Source organism: Lepeophtheirus salmonis, chromosome 14, assembly GCF_016086655.4.
Source record: "Lepeophtheirus salmonis chromosome 14, UVic_Lsal_1.4, whole genome shotgun sequence".
Lineage (NCBI taxonomy): Eukaryota > Metazoa > Arthropoda > Copepoda > Siphonostomatoida > Caligidae > Lepeophtheirus > Lepeophtheirus salmonis.
The window spans coordinates 38,467,157-38,489,679 of record NC_052144.2 but is presented as its reverse complement, the minus strand read 5'-3'; the positions used below and the strand labels follow the sequence as shown (position 1 = coordinate 38,489,679).

General features: G+C 31.1%; 1 protein-coding gene across 1 annotated transcript in view; it reads left to right on the top strand.

Moving 5' to 3' along the window:
• The window catches only part of LOC121129441 (glypican-6), an 82,009-nt gene extending 59,693 nt beyond the window's left edge, over positions 1-22,316 (top strand). The window contains exons 2-8 of the mRNA XM_040725167.2: positions 8,175-8,333; positions 8,397-8,631; positions 9,183-9,339; positions 14,407-14,575; positions 16,585-16,760; positions 16,830-17,253; positions 20,552-22,316. Coding sequence (XP_040581101.1) covers positions 8,175-8,333; positions 8,397-8,631; positions 9,183-9,339; positions 14,407-14,575; positions 16,585-16,760; positions 16,830-17,253; positions 20,552-20,958 — 1,727 coding nt within the window. The 3' untranslated portion in view covers positions 20,959-22,316. The remainder of the gene's footprint in view (positions 1-8,174; positions 8,334-8,396; positions 8,632-9,182; positions 9,340-14,406; positions 14,576-16,584; positions 16,761-16,829; positions 17,254-20,551) is intronic.
• Positions 22,317-22,523: the final 207 nt, after the last annotated feature.

The window sequence follows — 22,523 nt, the reverse complement described above, 5'->3', positions numbered from 1 at the left end:
AGAATCATATCTATTTATAAAGTGGTGTGTGCTCATTTAGAGAGATGAAAATCGTTTATATAATGGGCATGTTTTAAAAAAAAGAAACAAAAAATCAACATGGTAACCCGGACAATTTAAAGAATATTTTGAAGGAGATCAGCTACAATCAGCTGTGACAAGGAAGAAGGAAATAGGAAAGAATTACTCCAATGTTGATCCTCAATCAATTTTACTCTGACTCCAACAAGGACATAGAATTATAATTATGCAACAAATCCCCAAGTTTACTCTACGCCTTTTATGAACTCACACTTCTATCAGGTTTTGAATTCAATTAGTAGATCAAGAAGGGTTTTGAAAGTTCATTAGTTGATCAATTCGAATTAACTTTTGTGCATCTCTGAACAATTTCAAACAACTATTAAAATTAGCTAACTGTTACTAAATGATTTTAAGTATTTTTTTTTTCCAAGAAAATGTTAAGTGATACAATAAGGTGTTGGGAATTCAACTAATAAATCAGAGTCAATTGTTCCAAATGATCTTGTTAAGGGTTTTTTATAGGCAATACATGTATACGAATTTCCGTTAAGGAAGGGGCTCTTAGCAATGTGACCAGTAGGCTATAAATTTATGTACAAATGTTAGAAACTATGGAGAAATTGTACCAGTATTGCCCTTTGGCCTTATGATCAAGAGTATTATAATCGGCATATTTTATCCGTCAAATAATGCATATTAATAGTAATATGCATGTTAATATATTATGTGCCCTTGATTTCCCATTTTTGACCGATTAAAGTGATGTGCTAACTAAATTCTAAGTTTAATATATATATTGAATTCCTCGACAACAAAAATTAAATTGTTTTATCATTAGCTGTTGTTTTTTTAAATAAGGAATAAATTCTCAATTGCAAGTTAGTAGGTTGGCACCAAGAGTTGAAAAGGTTATCGTTGCGGTTCAGCCTTAAATGCTTTTTACTACATGTAGATATTCTCTTGTTGAACCTATTATATTACAAGGTGAAGATGATAATAAAAAAATATTTTAATTCCGTTAAAGTAACAATTCTACTATCTCTTATATTTGACTGATTTTTTTCTCCCAATTTTCGTTAAATTTACTTTGTGTTCATACTAAGCATATAAAATGATAATTTTTTATTGTAGTATATTAATGTGAGTCTCTCTTTTAAAAAATTACTATTATAAAAAAAGTATTGATTCCTGGAATTAACACCCATGTGTACAAACACTCCAGTATCCAATATTATACACATATATCTCCATGTCTTATCTAATTGAACAGTGTCTTCAAAGAAACTTTACACCCACTTATATAAACACTTTTTTCTCCTTTGTCGCAAGCAATTAATTCATTATTACATTATTCGTCAGTAGTTACAAACTCAAATCGACAGTAAATTGAAAAATGTACCATAGCAGACCTAGAAGGTTACTTACCCTCGAATATACAAATGCACTGGACCACACACAAGGCATGCTCCTGGACGACTCAGAATAATAAGTGATTGACCACCAATGACGTCCATTATTTAAATAGAAGTGAATACATGCAAGTTTTTTGAAGAAAACTCGTACCGATCATATATAAATATAGATTATGTTTTTATTAAATGAAGTTTTAAGTGGGGAAAAAATGTTATAAATTTTAAAAAAACTACATTTGCCTTTAACCACTTGAAATTTTTCTTAAAAAAGGGAAGGACAAAAAAAAATGGTGAGGGTTTTTTGTTATTGTTCTGTTAGAAATACCAAATGAAAAGTGTACCTTTATTTAAAGGTACACACTCTAATAGAAAAAATAGTTTTTTATAATCACTTATCCAACTTTTTATTAAATTAAAAATTAAGTAAGAGTTTGATTTTCTTTGGGGTGTTTTTCCCTTTAAATCCCCACTAACATATTTGTATGATATTTTCTAATAATAATTTTATGACTTTTTTTTTTTTTAAAAAATAATGAAAGAGTCTGCCTTCATTTTATGAGGTGATGGCATGAAGTTCATTTATTCTTTATATATATTTTAGTTAGTTATCACAGGTGTGCTGTTAATATGATAGGAGGAGGCTAGAAGGGGGTATAGATTAGTTTTGAGACTCAGTTCAAGACCGTTTTTTTTTTTTTTTTTACCTCGGTCTTAATTGATTTTTATAGACTGATTTATAGGTGTAGTTCGGTTCAGACCGTAGACCGAAATTTAGTCACTTTCAAATCGTGGACAGTTTTTTATCAAGCACAAATGACGTCATAAACATTCCATCTACGAGGGTAATTTGAAAAGTTTCCAAAATCAACTTGAAGATGACATCACCTGTAAATAAAAGCTAGTCATATCCAAGATTAATAGAAATGCAAGGTTATACCACAACGCTTTTCTTACAAATATGTAACTTCCACGACGTTATTAATTGCGGCGTCAAAGAGTATAACTCTTACCAAGAGTAGTTATATATCCCCTTCCTAAGCAGTTACCGCTGTTATACTCTATGACATCATAATGAGTTGAGGAAAATGAACAAAATCGAGTATTGAGCTGTCATTAAATATTTGTTGTCCAAAATGGCTGAAACGTTTGCTGAGTAACTGTGAACAGAAGATAGGTAGATTTGACCAGCTATTTCAACTATTTTGAAGAAAAAAATATATTGAATGACAGCTCAATACGCGATTTTGTCCATTTTCACAAACAACTGTTCCATTTACAACTCCGCGTCCAAAATGGTTGAAACTTTTTGTGAGTAACTATCAACAGATGCTAGATAGATGTGACTAGCTATTATTTAGGAGGACTGTCGTCTTAAATAATAGCTAGTCACATCTATCTATCTTTGAACCCGGTCCAGAGCGAAGTTCTTTAAAGGACGGAATATGTTTGGTCCTTTTATAAATCATAGCAGTCTTAGATCTTCAGACCGGATCCCAACACTAGTGCACATATCATTTCCAAGAAGAATTTCAATTAGAAAATGAATCACCTTTGTGGCCCTCATAGGTGAAATGCTTTTTTTTTTTTCAACCCTCCCAAAACATTCACACACTTCTTTTATGCATGCGTCTTTCAAAAAGTCGGAACCGCTGGTCTCTTACAAAGAAGAACCAAGCATAACATATGTAGGTTTCTTGAAAAAGCAATAACAAATATAGGTATACAACATTACGTTCAAAGGTAGATAGATGAGTAATTAAATACATTCCTTCGTTGATGGCCGTGAATGCTTTTTCTTTTTTGTTTGGTAGTTTGATGGATTACCAAATCATTGCTGGATTGCAAATCGCTTAAATAACCTTTATTTTTAAATAAAAATGATTACTTTCAAGTATTTAAAAATATTTTATATGATTATTGGAATTATTAAAGGGAATTAGGGACAACATTTATTCATATTTTTTAAAGAAAAATTTGCTTTCCAGTATTTATAAATAGTGCTGTATCAGTCGTTATTTATGACTGAAGACTGTTCATGTCCGTCTCGGTACAGTCCAGTTCAGATCTGCATATCAGTTCCATAACTTGGAAAGTTCAATCCTTGATGACGACTTGACTCAACTTTATGTCTTCTTCTTTTTAATAAGTTCTGGTACTGACATTCCAAAGGGCACACGGTCCCAAGGACTAATATGACCGGTCCTAAAACTAGACTGAATAAATATGGACTGACACAGCAATATGTACAACAAACAACCCTGGTAATTAGGTATGACAAAACTTAACAAAATAACAATCCATATCCACTAGATGGCGCCAAATATTTGTAATGACTTTTATTTTACTCTCTTTACTTCGAGACGGCGTCAAACTACTATGAAGTAAAGAACGTTCCTGTCCCATTGGTCCGGGAGTATCCCGGACTGTTTGAGACCATCAGTGTTACGAACATATACATTATTTTCTTTACACAAGTATGTAAATGGGAGATATTATTACTAAAAGATTTTAAAACCCGTACTATACATACCCGGACTGTTGGAATCCGGTTGTAATGAGTTATGTATTGTTGCTGAAACAACTATCATACATCACCAATACAAGCTGTAAAGCGTCTTGTTTTTGATTTTTTTTTAGTTTTACTTCTTCTAATTAGTTCAAAAACAGAGTGAAGAGACTCTTCATCTGTGTTTCTTTAATTGACATTCTGTCCCATAACGAGAGTCAGTACAATTTTACTTTGTAAGTAAAGTATGTATACTTCGACACTCATCTCACATATTGAATATTCTCCATAGTATAATGTATAATGGCTTCTCTGCCTACGAATACAATGCATGCCCCTCTGTCTAAAATGCAACTCTTTTTTTAATGGTGCTCCTTTGTTCTATATTTCGATGTTGAACCCTAATGAAATAATGTAATAAATTGTCTAAAAAAACTGTAAACAAAGTCAACCAATAAATAAGAGTGTCATAATCAAAATATGAAACAACGCAGAGGATCAATTTTGGGGGGGAAATCACCATCTCTAAAGTATGCTGGGATGTAACCCCTCTACTGTGTACCGGGTGACCACAAGAGAGACACCAAATGCTTCGGAAAGATCCAAATCAATGCCAAAGCGGCCACAAGAATTAGTTGAGGCAGTTAAAGCACCATTGATGGCAGAAGAGGGAAGATAACTCTGAATAGCCTGACTTGGGCATTGGACAGCAGGCAAACGCTGCTTTGTGAAGTAAGACTTGAAAATTAGTGACAGCAAGAGAACTCTTTGTCAGGGTTTGAAGCCTTTGGATCAAGTAAAGCCTCCCGAGTACGATAAACAACAAAGGTCCAACTGAAGGCCGCCATCATCAATGCTTGAGCCAACCTAGAGCAGAGCATTGTAAATAAATGATACGTAAAGTTCCGTACTAGGCTGAAAATGATCATTCAGGAAAAAGGTGGCTATATTGACGTAGAATGTAAATAAGGCGTCACTTGATTTTATTTATGAATTACATTTTCCAAATTTGATGATATTTTTTGAAGTATAATAATCTTTTTAATTTTCAAAAAGGGTTTTTATTTTAGACAGAGGAGCCTGTACGACTCAAGTATCTTTTATCTATGTACATAAAATGCAATTGATTAGTTCTTGTTGTTTTTTTTAGAGAGAGGTTCTTTTTCAAAGGAGTTTACTTCTTGAGACTGTAAGAAGTTACATTCTTTGTAAGAAAAAACTCTACTTCTACTAATTATATATTTTCCATGGAAAATACGTCTTTAAATCTTTTTGTTGTGTTTTTTGTTTTAATGTGTACCGCTCAAGAAAATTATAAATAAAATAAAAAATAACTAAAAAGGCAGAGTAAAAGAGAGATAAGGCGCTCTAAACAACATAAAGAATCAAGGTTTGGGTCTTGTAATTATACACCTATTTGAAGGGAACTACATATGTATCTTAGTACAGAGACAACAACTCGCCTATGTATGATCATCTATAACAGAAAGTTGAGTCCATGACCAAGATGAAATCTACATAGTTATTTATATGTTACATAGGAAAATGATGAATAAATTAAACTATAAATAAAAGCATGTTTTGTTTTGAATTTTGTCATGGTTCTTCATAAAAAGGTAATAAGAATTTTTTGTAGTTATTTTTTATGAGGGTCAAAGAATCCTGCCAAATAGAGACGCGATATAAAAAACTTATTTATAAGTTTACGACATATTATTCATTTTACAATACAGATATACCTGAACAATGTAGTTTAATTCGTTCCTGGAAGCTGCTCATAAGTCTAAATCAATTTATCCCGTAAAAAATCATTTTAAAAAATTGTACCATCGCCTAACATGGAACAGCTCCTATGTCAATGTAAATTTGAAAATTTTGTAAGAACATTATTGAAAGCGTAATTAGTACGCCTCATAATACAATATATACATTGATATTCCAGTTAGTGAAGGCTATCATTTCATTTTAATCCATTAAAATTACTTATGTATCATGTATTTACGAATAATATAACTACGGGTATTTGAACTTTATAGTGTCCTACAGAATACGTCTGATCAATTTGTAACTTTAACCAATAAAGCATTTTCACTTAACGTTAGCATTGTTAATATCTATCATTTTGGGGCCTAATCAACCCAAATTTTTAATGATGAAAATCATTTTTTAATAAGTATTAAAAATGACTTAACCTTAATGTCTATCAATTATATATTCATTTCATCCCTAGTCTAATTATATATGGTGCACTATATGTATTGAAAATATGCTATTACATCATTATACCATCTTATTTCCGTAGTATAAACAATAAGTTAACTATTACAATGGAAAATTAAGATATTTTCTCTAATTACTCTACTTTTATCGTCCCTAATCGATCGCCAAAATAAATAAATTGTACAAATCAAGCCATTTTTTAGGATTTTTTTAGCACATTTAACTTTGATTATATTAATTTATTAGTATTCAATGGGGATGTTTAAACCATTCAATTTAGTTTTATCAAGTTTTAATGGAAATGTATCCATTTTAGTTAACTTTGATCCCTAAAGTCTCCTTTAACTATAATGGATTTTATGACGTTAGCAATAACGATCTATAAATTCAAATACTACAGTATCCATGGAATATTCAATTAAGAAGTACTCTAAATTATTCCATTTTTGAGTTGTAACCTGGACACAACAAACATACGCACATCACTACTGTTATGGTCTCTTTGATCGTCAAATTGAATGCAGGGGATTGTAGGGAGAAAGAAAAAATTAACTAAAACGAAACAAAAAAAAAATATACTGAGTAAAAGATAATCCTAAAATTGGTTATCAGAAGCATATTAAATAAGAGGGATTTTTACGTAAAAAAAAATGGGTATATATAAAAAAACAAAAACTTCCAAATATATAAAAAGAAAAAAATAACTTCTTATCATCATCTCAATTCAAATATGGAGGGACTCTACCTTAAGTATGTATACTAACGTATTGTATCAAGGGTATGATGCCTCTGTTGCTTTGCCTTACTTTTTCTTATCAAAAGGTGAAACGTAATATAAATATATAATAGATAAATTTGATTAGTTTTTTATTGTCAAATCGTTTCCTTAATTAACGATAAAACTTGTCACAGCATGCAGTAAAAGAATCATTTAAATCGTGGCCTTTGTAAGTAGACGAAGATATCTCAGAAAGGTGTTTGTTGATATCTTTGTTTGTTTTTTTTTTTTTTCTCTCTCTCTCTATCCTTTTCTGTTGTTGTGCAAAGTAAGATAATAAAGAAAAAAGTTCTTAAAATAAAAACTTTGATTTTTTTCCCCCTCTAAACAATACAAAAACAAAACAAAAATTTAATGCTTTAAAAAAACTCCCTAATTTTTTTGGGAAAAATATAAGAAATATGACTTTTCCTCGACCCAGCTGAGGGCCCTTTATTCCTCATCTTTTGACAAAAGGATAAGAGTTACTTCGAAGTTGGTCGGAAAAGTTTCCGACCTCAACTTTATAAGGATAGCAGTAAATAAGAGCTAGTCACATCTATCTAGCATCTACTGACAATTACTCACCAAAGTTACGTCCATTTCGGAAGGCCAGTTGTATTTTAAATGCCATTTGAATGGACAAAATCGAGGTTCGAGCTGACATTATTTTTTGTTTTAATGAAAGTGTAGCCTTTAAATAGATTCAAACAATAGCAAACATTTAAAGGCTTGCTGTGTTAAAATATGACTCCTTTAACGCAATCCAACTTGGAGTAATTGAGTCTAAAACAAAAAATGTCTTGTAAACAATTATTATGGAGAGAAAAACACTATTTGGACGGGCTACAGAGATGGAGAATCATCAATTGCTTTTTAATGTTTCTCTGAAGGGTTATTTTTTACATACTTAATAATATTTTGTTACAATATTTGTTAAAACACATATCAAATTTTTCAATTATTTATTGAAGTAAAAAAAAAGAGGAATTAATACACATGCATTAGGTTTATATCTCTAGGTATATATATTTTTTTTATCAAAATGAAATTTGATATATGTAGGTATATATATAATTCAAAGTAAATTCAAAGCGTTTTCCCGAATTGATTAAAACAATTAGATATTGCCCCCTCTTATTTACCTACGTTTTCTTTGCTCAACGAGCGTGTAATGAATAGTTTTAATTGATATTGTAATATTAATTAATCTACATAAATACAAGTACTAATTTGATTTTTTTTTTTTTCTTAGGAAATAATCTACAAGTATGTTCAAAGGGACTCACGTGTTGCACGGAAGAAATGGAGCAGAAAATGTGGGCAACGTCACGCAAGCAATTTAACAAGGCCATGACTGACTCCATCAGCGATGTGAAGAGTTTTTTCGCCAATCGAGCCTATAAATTTGATGGTAAATAATAAATAGAGTCTAGTTTATTTTATAAATTCAACGTCAATCTATTTAATTCCTTAGATTTCTTTATCGATTTGCTCGCCACATCCAAAATCAAGTTCCATGCTCTGTTTCAAAAACTCTATGGAATCATCTATGAGAGGAACTCAGATGTCTTTATCGACTTTTTTCGTGATCTTCAAGACTATTACAACACGGGGGAAGTGGATTTGGAGGATGCTCTCAAACGATTCTTTGAGCAGTTGTATCAGCGAATGTTTGAAGTCTTTAATTCTCATCATGATTTTGATAAAACGTAAGAGTTTTTTCAATATGTTTTAGGTATAGCCTAACACACCCATGGCGAATTGATTATGGGAGGAGGGGGTTTGTCACGCGTGTCCAATTTTGAATATTTAAGGAATTCTTTTTAGTGTGTGTTATTTTCTTTTATAGATTTGCGAAATATTCGTTTGTAAAGTTTATTTATTTCACACCTATGTAGTGAACATTTTTTATTGAACAAAAAAAAACACGAAACTTATTAAAGAACTGTTGTGTGGTGAGTATGCAGTTGTTGGAGGGGGGTGCCTTTGGCCATTGTTGTCGTTGTTTTTCTTATCATAAAAGAAATTCCAGAATCAAGTTCTTCTTCATTTTTTTTTTTCTAATGAACAAAGCGCGTGAAATAAAAATGGAGAGACTTTTCAATGTGTGTGGGATCATCCCTTCGTGTGTACCACACCATCTTTTTTTTTTCATGAGAGGATCCCCATAAATACTCAATTACACATCCTATTCAAATCCAAATATTACATAGACAATAATTTCTCTTTTTATATCATTGACTTACAACCATATTTACAGGTACTTGAGCTGCGTGTCAACCACGATGCGAAAACTTCAACCCTTTGGAAATGTGCCTAAAAAACTAACGGAGCAACTCCGACGTAGTTTTGTTGCAACTCGCACATTTTCTCAAGGACTTCTTGAAGGGAAAAAAATTGCTTATAAAATTATGAAGGTAAGATCTTATTTTATGATTATATATTAATGTTGAGCAGTGTTGCCGAAAGTATTGGGAGCCAAGGGAGCATGAACCCTCAACACACAGGCACACTTAATTTTTTTTTTTTTTTAAAGTTCTTTGGCGTATATAAAAGAAAATTAGTCTGTCAAAATTGTCAAAAAAGCTTCCCTCAAAGAAAAATCCTAGTTCTGATCCTAACCCCCCTATTAAAAAAGACCTGATGACGTCACCATTAGGGGGTCATACATTTATATCGTCTGCAAAAAAGTAAAAATATTTTTACCCCTCTCCTCATCCTGTCTGTTTGTTCAAAACTTGATACCTCACTCCGATAGGACATCCTTTATTTTTAGAATGTTTTTTTTAAAAAAGTCAAAAATTTTGCTCTTCTTCATAATTTGTTGGAATGACTTTCTTAATTTTTAAGGAAATAAATTGTTAAAAAACAAATTTTAACCCCTATGTAACTATTTTATGCACCTGCTCATATACTTCTATTGAAAAGGTTTTGTTGATGAGGGAAACAGTGAGCAGTTCTCAATGTATATCCCATACACTTCCCCTCCTCCTCATCCTTAAAAAATTCTTTAAATCGGTTACCCCCCCTCTCATCTGAACGTCATAAATGTATTACCCCCCATATAATTCCACTTGCAAATACATTTCGGGACCGGCGATGTTGAGACTCGGTCCAACAATGATTTTTTTTTTGTTCCAAAAAGTTTTTGCTCTTCTTTGACCGATCTGGACCTATATTTCAATGGCCGAAATTGAAATTGTAGAAGAAAAATTTAAACCTTGGACCGAAAAAAAGGTCATTACAATCTACGTATTTTCTTTGCGTAGAGCTAAATTTTACTGCAAGACCGATCCAGACTGAATTAGTTTGGTCATACAAAAATAATAACGGTCTCAGACAAGTCAAGGATTTCCTGAAGGAACCCCAACAACACTATAAGAGAATATTTGAAGAGTGAAGGCAAAAATAATCTCAAACAAAAATCAAGAAAAAAAGAAATCTACAATATATATTTTTTCCCCAATATTGCATATACCTATTCTGGTACATTATATGCCTTGTATTTAATTATCTCGGATGATTTGAGATACTTGATAAGGTTTACTATAGTTCCACTCCTTCATTTGATATTGTGAATGTATTGGGTCCAGATATGGCCTCTTATCAAATAGTGATTTGATTAATTACTTATTTTTAAATTGTGACAATGGAAATTTTGCTACTTAAAGTGTCCTTTGGAGAGTCTCCCAGAAACATCCTTGAGGGTAGAAATTGACGATAACTATTTTTCAAAGAATACAAATATACTTAATCCAGAAATCATTTTGATAAAAGTCTCTGTATATTGCTTTTATGTTAGTTCGTTCGTCACACTTTTTATTTGTTCCCACTGAACTTCAAACTGGGAGCTTTTAGAGAGGAAGTATATTATTTTGCGGGAAGGACTATGAATGTCCAAAGATGTGGTACATTGAAATCGAAACACTTACTAATTCAATAATTAATTAAGGCGAGGCATTGAAATTCATTCATATTTGGATATATTAAAGCATAAACAATTATTTACAAAACAAAAGAAAACCTGAGCTCTCTAACTTATGTACTAGTCGAGAATATGACACTTGAACGTGATGGATGAATTTCCATTCGTGCACTCCAAGTAGTTGGACGTCTCCAGGACTACCGTCTACGCCGTCAGGAAGTCCGAAACGTTGGAGAGAGATAACAGCTCTGTCAAAAGGGCCAAAATGGCACAGGAGGAGTAAAAGAAAAAAGCGCTGGTCAATCTCCTCAAGTCCATGAGGGTTCATACAAGAGATCTCGGGGTTCCACACCAGACCGTTCAGAGAGCTATCAAAAAAGTGGGTGGAAAAAGCCTTGTTAGGGTGTAAAGGCCACTTTTGATACCAACAATTAAAGAAACCCATCTCCTCCTTTGTAAGGCCCTTATGAATGAGACTCTTTTTTGTTTGACACTTTTGGCCCCCTACAGCCTTGATACTTTTCGGTGCATGTTGAGGGTAAGGCCTGCAGTGTATGTCATTCAAACACTGAGGTCCTCAAAGCCACTTTCAGCCAGTACTGATACGCCATGACAGAGGACTACCTCTGCATTGATTGCCAGGCCTTCCGCCTGGAAGCCATCATTGCCGCTAAGGATGTCTGCCTGATTGATTAAGAGACAACCATCTATTTATACTATTAATTTTGTTGAAATTAAATTGTTCATTAATAAATGATATCTTGTTGAAGTGTTCAGATTTTAATGGACCACTTGGTATGTGTATTTTGATCAAAATAATTCTAGATTGCTTCTGTGTTGACGGGTCACATATTATATACGTTTTTGGTAGAAAAAAAACAGCATCAAGGAAAGAGGAGTTATCTTTTCACCTCTCCTAAACCATTGTTTCCTTTCCATCTATTAAGCCATTCAGACTCAAAAGAAAAAAAAGGAAAATAAAAGGTTGCAGTGTTCTATTGTTTTTCATTTTCCTTGGGGGCTTTTTTATAAATATTATATGGGCTTTGAAATAGAAAATAATGGTGTTTTTGGTACCTATGACCAACTACTACTTTTTACTGTTGCAGAGTCGTAAATATGTCCAAAATAATATTGAGACATTCATTAAATTTATTGAGAATCCTTTTTAACACTACCTATTTTTATTTTCTGTTGTTCTTGTTGCCCATTATAAAAGAAAAGGACAAGAGGAAATGTCCCATGAAAAAAAAGAAAAATATGTTCTATTATTATAGATAGGAAAAAAAAATTGTAAATGAAAAGGCCAACATAAGTTAAAACAAATGATGTTGATTATACCTTTTTTATTTATTTCTTACAAGGTCTTTTATTTCTTTAGATTTTTATAGACATTTCAGCACCTAATCTTGAGTTATTTTGTCCCACAAATAAGCTGTTATCAACTCAATATCCAGTGTATACAATAGACCAGTTTGATTTCCAACTTTTGTCGAATTTCGATTAGAGGTCGCAGGTCTAGTTCAAAGTATGAAAAAATGCAAAAAATATTTACCTAGTGAATATCTATGCTAAAAATACATTTTTAATTATTTTGCATAAAATAGTTTTGATGGACATTTTTATAACCTACCAAAAATATTTTTACAAGTTTTTTTTCTGAAATTGTTTTATCGACCAAAAAAGAGAAAAAAGTTGGGAAAATTTGATGATCTGCGTATAACACATATCATTTTGTTATGTAATTCTCGCTTTTTGCTCCATAGGGTAGCCTAGGAAATCAAACTTTATTAATGTATTTTATAGGTTAGAATAATGTCTATCCTTGTTAATGAATGTAAAATAATGATAAAGACCGTATTTTAATCTTAATTAACGAAGTAAATAACTTGTGTCTCCTTTCAAACTTTGAAGTAGATGTGCTACCTAAAAATGACATTATAGGACAATGAGATTTTGCATAGGTCCTAGACGTATTCGAAATTCGACAAAAGTTGAAAAACAAACCAGCCTAATATACAACTAGTCTCTCTAAAATTGTATGTACCAATCTGTTAAACAATCAAAAAAGGATTAGTTCTTAACTATACTTTTTACTTCATAAATATGTATTTCATAATGTCAATATTTAATAAAGAAATTATATCAAATATATGGAATGAGTTGAGATACCCAACAATATTACCTATAATTTAGAGCCTTAATTTGATGTTATGAAACTGTGTTTGAGTCGGATGTTATAGTTTTTTAGATACATATAATCGATTATCCATCTTTTCTTCAATTGTACCTCGGAATGGCTTGCAACCTTGTCACCGTCATTTTATTTTGTATATCAAAGGTTGGTATAAAAAAAATAAGGATACACATACTAGTGCCAAGACTATCCAACTTTTGGCTACCACAAATACTCGATAACAATGCCGGTACATCACTAATTTTTAATGAAAGTAGCTCCATGAGAAAGGTGTTTTTTTGAGGGAGAGGAAGAAGCCTTTTTCGGTAGATTTCTTTGTCGATACCTAATTAATTGTTGTTTGAATGCGGCTCAGAGAATGAGTGAGAAAAAATCATTTCCCTAAAAGTGCATTCTAAGAGGAGAATTAGAAAGGATGTTGCGGTTAAGAGGATGACTTAAATTAAATTATAGTCAGTTAATGGGGTAATTTTCTTCGACATTTTTTTCAAATAGCAAGTAGCAGGATGTGAATTACTTTTCTTAGTACCTAATATAAGGGTATGATTAGGCCCATGACTAGGATTTTTTTGTATAGGGAGAGAAGGGGGAATCTCTTTACTTTGTGAATATAGACACTAAGTAGACATTATAAGTTATTTTCCTTTAAATAATTTTGATAGACATTTTGTCAACCTATAAATAATGCTTAAAAAGTTTATTTCTAAAATTGTCCAATCGAACAAAAAAAGAGAAAAAAAGTTAGTAAAATTGGATGAACCGCGTATAGCGCGCATCCTATTTTTTACATTTTCAGAAAGGAAAGATCTTACGTTTATCTCTATTTTTGATGCATTGGGTAGCTTTATAAATAAACTTTTACATGTTTTTTATAGCTGAAAATAAAGTTTATCCTAATTAATCAATGCAAAATAAGGATTAATGCTGTATTTTAATCTTTATTGAGTAAACAAATAACTTTTGGCTCCTTTCAAATTTTGAACTAAATGTTCTACCTTAAAAGAACATTGTAGGAAAATGAAATTTTCCATAGGTTATTTTCTGAACACATGACAAATTTTCCAAACTAGACGTAGTCAAAATTCGAAAAAAGTTAAAAAACATACCACCCTACTCGGTAACCTTGTGTAATATTGTTTATAAACATGGGTTATTATCAATTTATTTCAAGAAAACTCTGTGTACATAATATGTAGATATGTATATACTGTTACATATATACACAGAGCCACTTTTTTTTAATCTCCCCCCCATGTTTGCCCTTTTCATTACCTCAGTACATCTAAATAATTTGTAAACATATCAAATACAGAAGATGACAATAAATTATTCTATTTTTTTATTTATTTTTTATTCTTTTAGTTGACTCCAAGGGATCAATGCCTCACTGCCTGGATGAAAATGTCCAATTGCCCTTCTTGTCAGGGATATCGAAGCTATCAGCACCCATGTGAAAACTATTGCTTAAATGTCATGAGAGGATGTTTGGCCTACTATTCGGAACTGGGGGATTCCTGGAATAAATTTGTTGGTAAGAATTAATTAAATATTCATTTTCCGTCGTGTAGGGATCATTCATGTATTAATACGAGTCTGGTCTGAAAAGTTCATTTAAAAGGTTATTTTTTTTTAAATAAATTTCAAAAATCATAACAATTCACAGAGAATTCATAGCTATTCAAAAAAAAAATTGAAGCATTTGAAAAGTAAAAATTCCTTAATTTGAGGGGTGGGCTAGAGCCCCTCCGGCCCACACCCTGCGGATGCCCTGGTAAGACTGTTGGTCCTTCGGACTGTCATTTCTAGAACTGATTGAAAAAAGAAGAAATAAAGTAGATTGCCGTCATCAAGGACCGAACTTAATAAGTTTTTAGGACTAATATGCAAGACTGAATTGGACCGGACCGAGACTAAACTGAACAGAACTAGAGTCTGTTGTTCTTAATAAGAACAAACACAAACACCACTTGTTCTATGTAAAGAATATTACTTGATGTAATACTGGGTGTGGCCAAAAATATCTTAACACTTCGTGTGTGCTACATAAATCATGGTATTTGTGAATGCAATAAAATTGTTGTAGGACAACTCGTCTTTCTGGCCAAAGAAAATGTGCCCCCTACTTACCAGATGCCAACATCGACTTACTTCACTTTTTGGGTGGATATTGAGTCCAAGCTCTGCACCGTCTGTCACCCAAATATCAACAACCTCAAGCAACACCGTCAGCCAGCATCGAGAGGCCATGTCTGATGACTTCATCTGCAATGGGTGCGAGGCCTTCCGTGACCGCCTGGAAGCAATCATTGCTGCCAAGCGGGGCTACATCGATGATTAGTGTGGCCAAGACATCATATTAGTTATTTTTATTTTATTGATATACACATTTACTAATAGTTGTTGAAATATATATTGATTGAAAGTGTAAAGATTTTTTCGCCGCACCCAGTATATGGACATACTTCGAAATATTTATTTCAATATTTTTTCTTGATCTGCAGGAAAGTAATGATATATAATTTTTCATCCCTGATAGGTTTTTTTTTTTTTTATTTCTCCCTCTTCAACATAAATAAATATCAAGTAATAAACGTAATTGCTTCTTTTTTTTTAAATAAAAAATGCAATTCATACCTCCATCCATCTATTTATGTATGTAAGCATATGCTTATAATATATATTTTTACTCCTTAACATAACATTTTAAGGTGTAATAATATAATATAATATGTTCTTACAAATTATACTCATAAGATATAATTTTAGGTTGGACTTGACTAGGCGTGCATTATGTTTGTTATTAAAATATGCATTCAAAGCAGGGATGTCTGCAAGAGGTGGGCTGTAGACCCCCAAATTTCCACAAAATTTAATTTTTCAAATTGTTATCCAAAAAAATTAATTTTCTCTAAAATACTGTGGGTTTTTGAATTATTTTTTCAAACAATCAATTTTTGAAATTTTTTGTGAGCAGCTGTGGATATTAAAAAATTTGTTAGCAAAAAAAATAATTTTTCAAATTTTTTTCCATAAAAGTTTAATTTTTCAAATTGTTTTCCAAAATGTTTAATTTTCTGAGAATAGCTATAGATTTTTGAATTTTTCTTCCAAAATATTTTTATATTTGAAATTTTTTGTGAACATCTGTGGATTTTTGAAATTTTTGGTGTATTGCTATGGATTTCGGAGGAAAAAAATCCAAAAAATCCAAAAACTTGACTTTTTTTTGCCCAAAAAAATTAATTTTTAAAATTTTTTGTGAAAAGCTATGGATTTTTTAAAAGTATCTTTCAAAAAAATACAAAAACCAAGCCTCGTTTAAAATATAATCCTACAGACGCCCCGCTATAGAGTAAATAATGTCTAGTTCTTAATAAATATTTAATAAGAAAATATTCTAACGACTCGTTCTTTGTTTTTTTGTTTTCATTACTGGTTGCCACAATAAATTCATTCTTGAAAACATAAAGACAGATAAATAAATAAATACAAACTGAAAAACAATCATTATTTATACTCTCTCTCTCTCTTTCTCTCTAGTTGCAATACAAAACGTCACGGATCGTCTCGTGGGACTCTTTGATATTGAGCGTGTTGTAGAACCCATTGGGGTTAAGATATCTGATGCAATCATGAACTTTCAAAATAATGGATTTGATGTGAGTGTCAAAGTCTATGATGAATGTGGAACACCTCGTATCCACAAAAGAGGAGCCGTGAGTCAATAATTACATTTGCAATAAATGAATTTATTTTTTGATATTTTTCTCCCCATTGTTTTTTAGAGCAATCCCTATCGAGGATTCTCATTGGCTTCTCGATCTAAGCGTAGCTATACCAATGAAGAGGACATGCCAGAAGTCCACAGCGACTATGAGAAAGAGGACACAAAACTAAAGATTCTCATTCGTGAGATCAAAGAGAGTATATGGAAAACGCATGGCTTTTGGGAGAAACTCCCAGGAGATATTTGTAACAAGGATCGTCATGCCAGGCGTGACAAATGTTGGAATGGATCTGATATTGGGATCTACAAACATCCTCTCATTCCTGCAGGGCTTCAGTACCAAGACAATAATCCAGAGGTCAGTGTGGATGCCACAAAGCCGGATATTAACATCAATGAGCAAATACTTGCTTTAAAGCTAATTACGAAGAAGTTGGAGAATGCGGCCGATGGGGCGCATGTGTCCTGGGATACGAGTCCATGTAAGTCCCCTTTTAGAATGTGTATAGAGATAGGATGTGTATTTGACCCGGATCCGATTAACCCGGTTACGGTATTAATAAACTATCATTATACGAAACGATCAAACACCCAAATGGTTTGGTTACCCGGACTTTTATAGGTCATATAAACGATCCAAGGGAGTTTACGAGTCTTAAAAAGCTTTCAGTATTGCTTAATACTTCATCCTAGTTATAAAAAAAGATTTTATTTATATCGGACATACACATCATTTATCTTTATTAGTGATTGGATCATAAACAGTTACATTGGTTATTCTACACGGTGTTATAGTGCTAACCTTTATTGTATCACGCAAGTTTTTTCTCAAAAATCATTTGGTAATTAGCATCTATCTACATGGAATTATTGTTCCTTGATTGTTGAAAATTGTTCACCGTTTAAAACAAGATAATTATAACTCAACCAATCAATGTTTGGAACACTGATTAAAAGAAAAAAGCAGAAAAATCGACAGCTTACATATAACAAAATAAACAGTTTATTTTTGTGGAGAGAGGTGACATTGTCCTCACAAACACAAAAATGTACACTTTATTTGGTTGTTAGCAGAAAAAGTATCTTCTTCATTTTCTCCAATCAGTGTTCTTAACATTGATTGGGTTGGATACTAATTACTTCTTATCAAGCTGTGAACAGTTATCAACTATTATTCAATAATATTTCCATAGTAAAAAGAATTGGCCGACGACCAACTGATTTTGGGCCTTTTCCTATGTCTTTTATATAAATAAGGCTATGAGATACCATAAAGGTAATAACGACCTGTTGAATAACTGTTATTATAACACATATTTTAATAAAAACTTGTCAGGGGCGTCCACAGGGGAGGGGCTATAATAAAAATTAATGAAATTTCGCTTTTTACCCGAAACCATTTACGTCATTCGGGCAAATTATGTAGTGAAGCAAAAAATTTAATATTCGAATTTTTTTACCAAAAAAATTAATTTTTTGTGAATAGCTTTAGATTTTTGATTTTTTTTTTTTTTGCAAAAAACGTCATATTTTGTGAATAGCTGTAGATTTTTGAATTTTTTTTTTGAAAAAATTTAATTTTTTGTGACAAGATATGGATTTTTGACATTTTTGGATTTATTCAAAATTATTCCCAAAAGGAAGCCTCCTTCACACACAAAAAAATATATATATAATCCTGTGGACGTACCTGCTAAAAGCAGTAACATTGGGGTACTTAATTTTGGTTTCGTATCTTGATCCGAAAGTTGGGGTACCCAAAATTTACACAAGGTTTTAGCTCCAAACCGACCCGGAAATAGAGAAAATGTGGATCCGTTCTCTCTTTAAAGTTGTATAATAATAATAATAATTCCTCCATGTTGTTTTCTTTAGCTTCCATCTCTTAAGAGCATAATAAGGAACTCAATCTAATATATGTAAAATAAAGTACTTGTAGTATAATAACCGTATAATTTAAAAATAGGAAGATAGTGGCTCCATTTACCCATATAAATATTATGTACATACATTTATAAATATGTATTAAAAAGTATGAATTAATTTAGTAAGCTTCGAGAAAATTTTCTCATATTATGTATGTATTTAGATGGTAGCTAAACTATATATTCCTACTCCTTACTACTATTATTTCTTGATATAAAAGGCATATTTAATTTTAGACATTTTGAAAATTTTTGTCTATAGCTGTGGATTTTTGAAAAAATTCCCGAAAAATTTAATTTTTACAACTTAGTTTTTGAAAAATAATTTAATTTTTAAAATTTAAAATTTTTTGTAAATGGCTCTAGAATTTCAAAAAAAAATCAAAAATTTTATATTTACAATTTAGTTATTGAATTTTTTTCCCAAAAATTTGAATTTTTGAGCGTAACTGTGAATTTTTGAAATTCTTTTTCAAAAATTGAATACTTAAATTTAAAAAAATTCCATAAAGTTTAATTTTCATTGAAGTGCTATGAATTTTTTTTTCTTCCAAAAAACATAATATTTGAAATTTTTTGTGTAAAGCTTTGGATTTTCGAGAAAAAAGAATGATTTTTCAAAATAATTAATTATTAGTCAATAGCTATGGATTTTTGAAATTTTTTCAAAAAATTGAATATTTGTAGTATAACTCTTAAAAAAATTTCGTCAAAATCTGTGGATTTTGAAATTAAAAAAAAAAAACAATTTTTGTCAATTTTTATAGATTTTTGAAAAGAATTTCCCAAAAAAAATTTTTTTGTCCAATTATTTAATTTTTTTGAATAAATACAATGGACTTTTGAATTATTATTTTTTAAATCCTCCCCACAAATCCTACGGACGCCCCTGTTAGACCATATATTCCTACTTGTTACTACTATTATTAAATATATACGTATTCTACAGCACTAACAATGTATGCATTTATATACAATATAGATAGGCATTTATTAATAGTTTTAACTTCATATCGAAAAACTATTTTGTAAAGTATTTCTCTGAGCTTATATTATATACCTATAATATATGAATGTATGTACAATAGAGTGCTTTGATTTTTAACTTTTTTCAAATTTCGATTACGGCTAGATAGAAAAAGTTGCATGTGTTATAACAATGATCTATGCAAAATTGCATCGTCCTACGAGGTCATCTTTAGGTCGGACATATTGATCAAATTATGGAAAAAGGAAAAAACTATTTACTAAGTCCATAACGGTACTGGGAAGACATGTTTTGTTATTTTGCATAAAATAATTTTTATAGACATTTTTTCAACCTATAAAAAATGGTTCAAAAGTTTTTTTTTCTAAAATTGTTATATGGAACAAAAAAGAGAAAAAAGTTATGAAAAATTGATGATGATCTGCGTTTAGCACCCATCTTTTATTTATAATTTTTATAAAAGAAAGATCAAAATTTTATTCTCTAATTTTGCTCCATAGGGTAGCTTTAGATAAAAACGTTAATAATATTTTTTAATGTTCAGAAATATGTCTGCTAATGAATGGAGAATAATGATTAATGCTGTATTTTAATCCTTAGTGTTGAAAGAAATAATTTTTGTCTCCTCTCAAAGTTTGAACAAGATGTGCAACCTAAAGATTACATTATATGTCAATCAAATTTGCATAGATAATTTTATCTCTATATAACAACTTTTCTGAACTAGACGTAATCGAAATTCGAAACAAGTTGAAAAATGAACCCCCTAATGTACAATAATTAAACTTGATCTTATAAAAGCTTTCTAAGGATTATATTATATAATACATATTGTTGTGTTACTAATGATATATTTTCCTCTTACAGATAATATTGAGTCACCCGAGCCCATCAACAGTGGAGACTGTGAAAACACGGATGATGAAGACTGTTACACCTCTGCAGACTATGACTACTATGGATATTCTGGAAGTGGTAGCGGAGAGGAGGATGGTCGAGTCCATTCCTACAACGAAAAAACTGATAATTATGACATCAATGAAGAAGATGAGGACGCTGAAGAAAATTGGCCTCCATGGGTCACTCCCAAGTCCCAAGTACCTAAAACTCCTTCCATTATAGTCACAACATCCAAGCCAAAATCTAAATCCAGTAGTGGTACTACGTCGAGCGGTTCACGTACCCGGGTTCCAAAATCACTCAAGGGTCTTCTCTACTATTTAGTTCCCTTGTTCACATGCCTACTCGGGAATGCCATCTCTGTGTCCTGGTAAAGAAGAGCTGCGTCTACTTACAACATATCTACATGAGTCATGACTTTAAAATAATGTGTGTATGTGTTTGTACGCGTCAGACTTTAAAGAATATTCAATCAGTAGGACCGGCCTTTTTGGCAAATAGATTAATGTTCCAACGTCTATGACTTCCACTACAAAGTATCTGAGAGGCCAAAACTCTTTTTCAAATTCATTCTGTTTCTTCACACAAGTAATCATTTATTATCATTAATAAGAAGGGTTACATGAATCTATGATATGTAACCACCAATAACAAGAGTCCTTACATTATGTGCAAATGATATCACGAATGTAGGCATTTACAAAATGCCTTGTGATGTCATTTAACATTATAATTAAGGACAATCTGCCCACATCCGCCCTTCATTAATTGATTGGTTATTCCTGTTATAATAATATTCATTACTTTTCATAGACAAAAAATTAACCTTTGAGCTTAGAATTACTATGTACTATCGTTGTATGTTATTATTTTTGTAATAATGACTCAATTTGTCTGAAATATGCTTAGTTAATATTCACTTATAATTTTTTGTTTTTTTTTTGGTTTGTTTGTTTTTTTCAAATGAAGAAATGTACATTAATAATTCGTAATTGGCTTTACTACTATAATTATTATGATTACTGAACTTGGGTCTTACAAGCGACAGATTTAGTTGCGTGGTTTTTTTGTTTGTTTGTTTCTTACTTTTTGGTATTCATCTTCACTTCTAGTCTTTTTTTATGTGTGTATTACTTGTTTAAAAAATTATTTTTTTTTTTGTAGTACATCTGTGATTTTTGTATTGTTGCTGTTATATATAAATACTTGTGCGTGATTGTATGTTTATTAACAGCTATTAAAATTAGGGAGATCCGATCATGATTGTTTTTTTTTTTTTTTTTTTTGTAAGTAAACCAAAAAATACTCTTATCAAAGCTATATTTTGTAAGCAGAAAAAAGTTTGGTCGTTGAGTACCTGAAAGAGTTGAATTTGTCAACGCATTTCTTCTACACAATGATGATAAACATGGTTGAATACTTAGATGCCCTCCCATGAGAAGCTTTTAATATACATTAATATTTTTATATAGACATTATAATACCTACCCCCAAATATATGTATATGATTTAAATATGTATGAGATTGAATTAATAATAAATAATGCCTTTGTAATAATCTGTTATACATAGCTATAAGTATTGTAATAGTTTTATATTATCCATTAAAATCACGTGCTATTATGTACTCGTGCATACCTCTCTCTCTCTCTCTCTACTAAAAGTTTTCATCATCAATGCCATGTCAGATATTGATTAAAAAATTTATAAATATATAAAAAATAATGATAAATCATGGAACTTTGTTGCTTTTATTTAGATATAATATCTTTGTCACACACCTTGTATTCATAATTAATTCATTATGAATGACTAGCAAAATACCCGTTGGAGGAAGCTGGGGTTTGTAAGTATAGGGATTAGAAAAGGAAAAACGGTTGATGCGTGTGCTCTTCCTTCTTTTTTCCTCATTATTTAATAAGTCGAGGATGTGTTAATA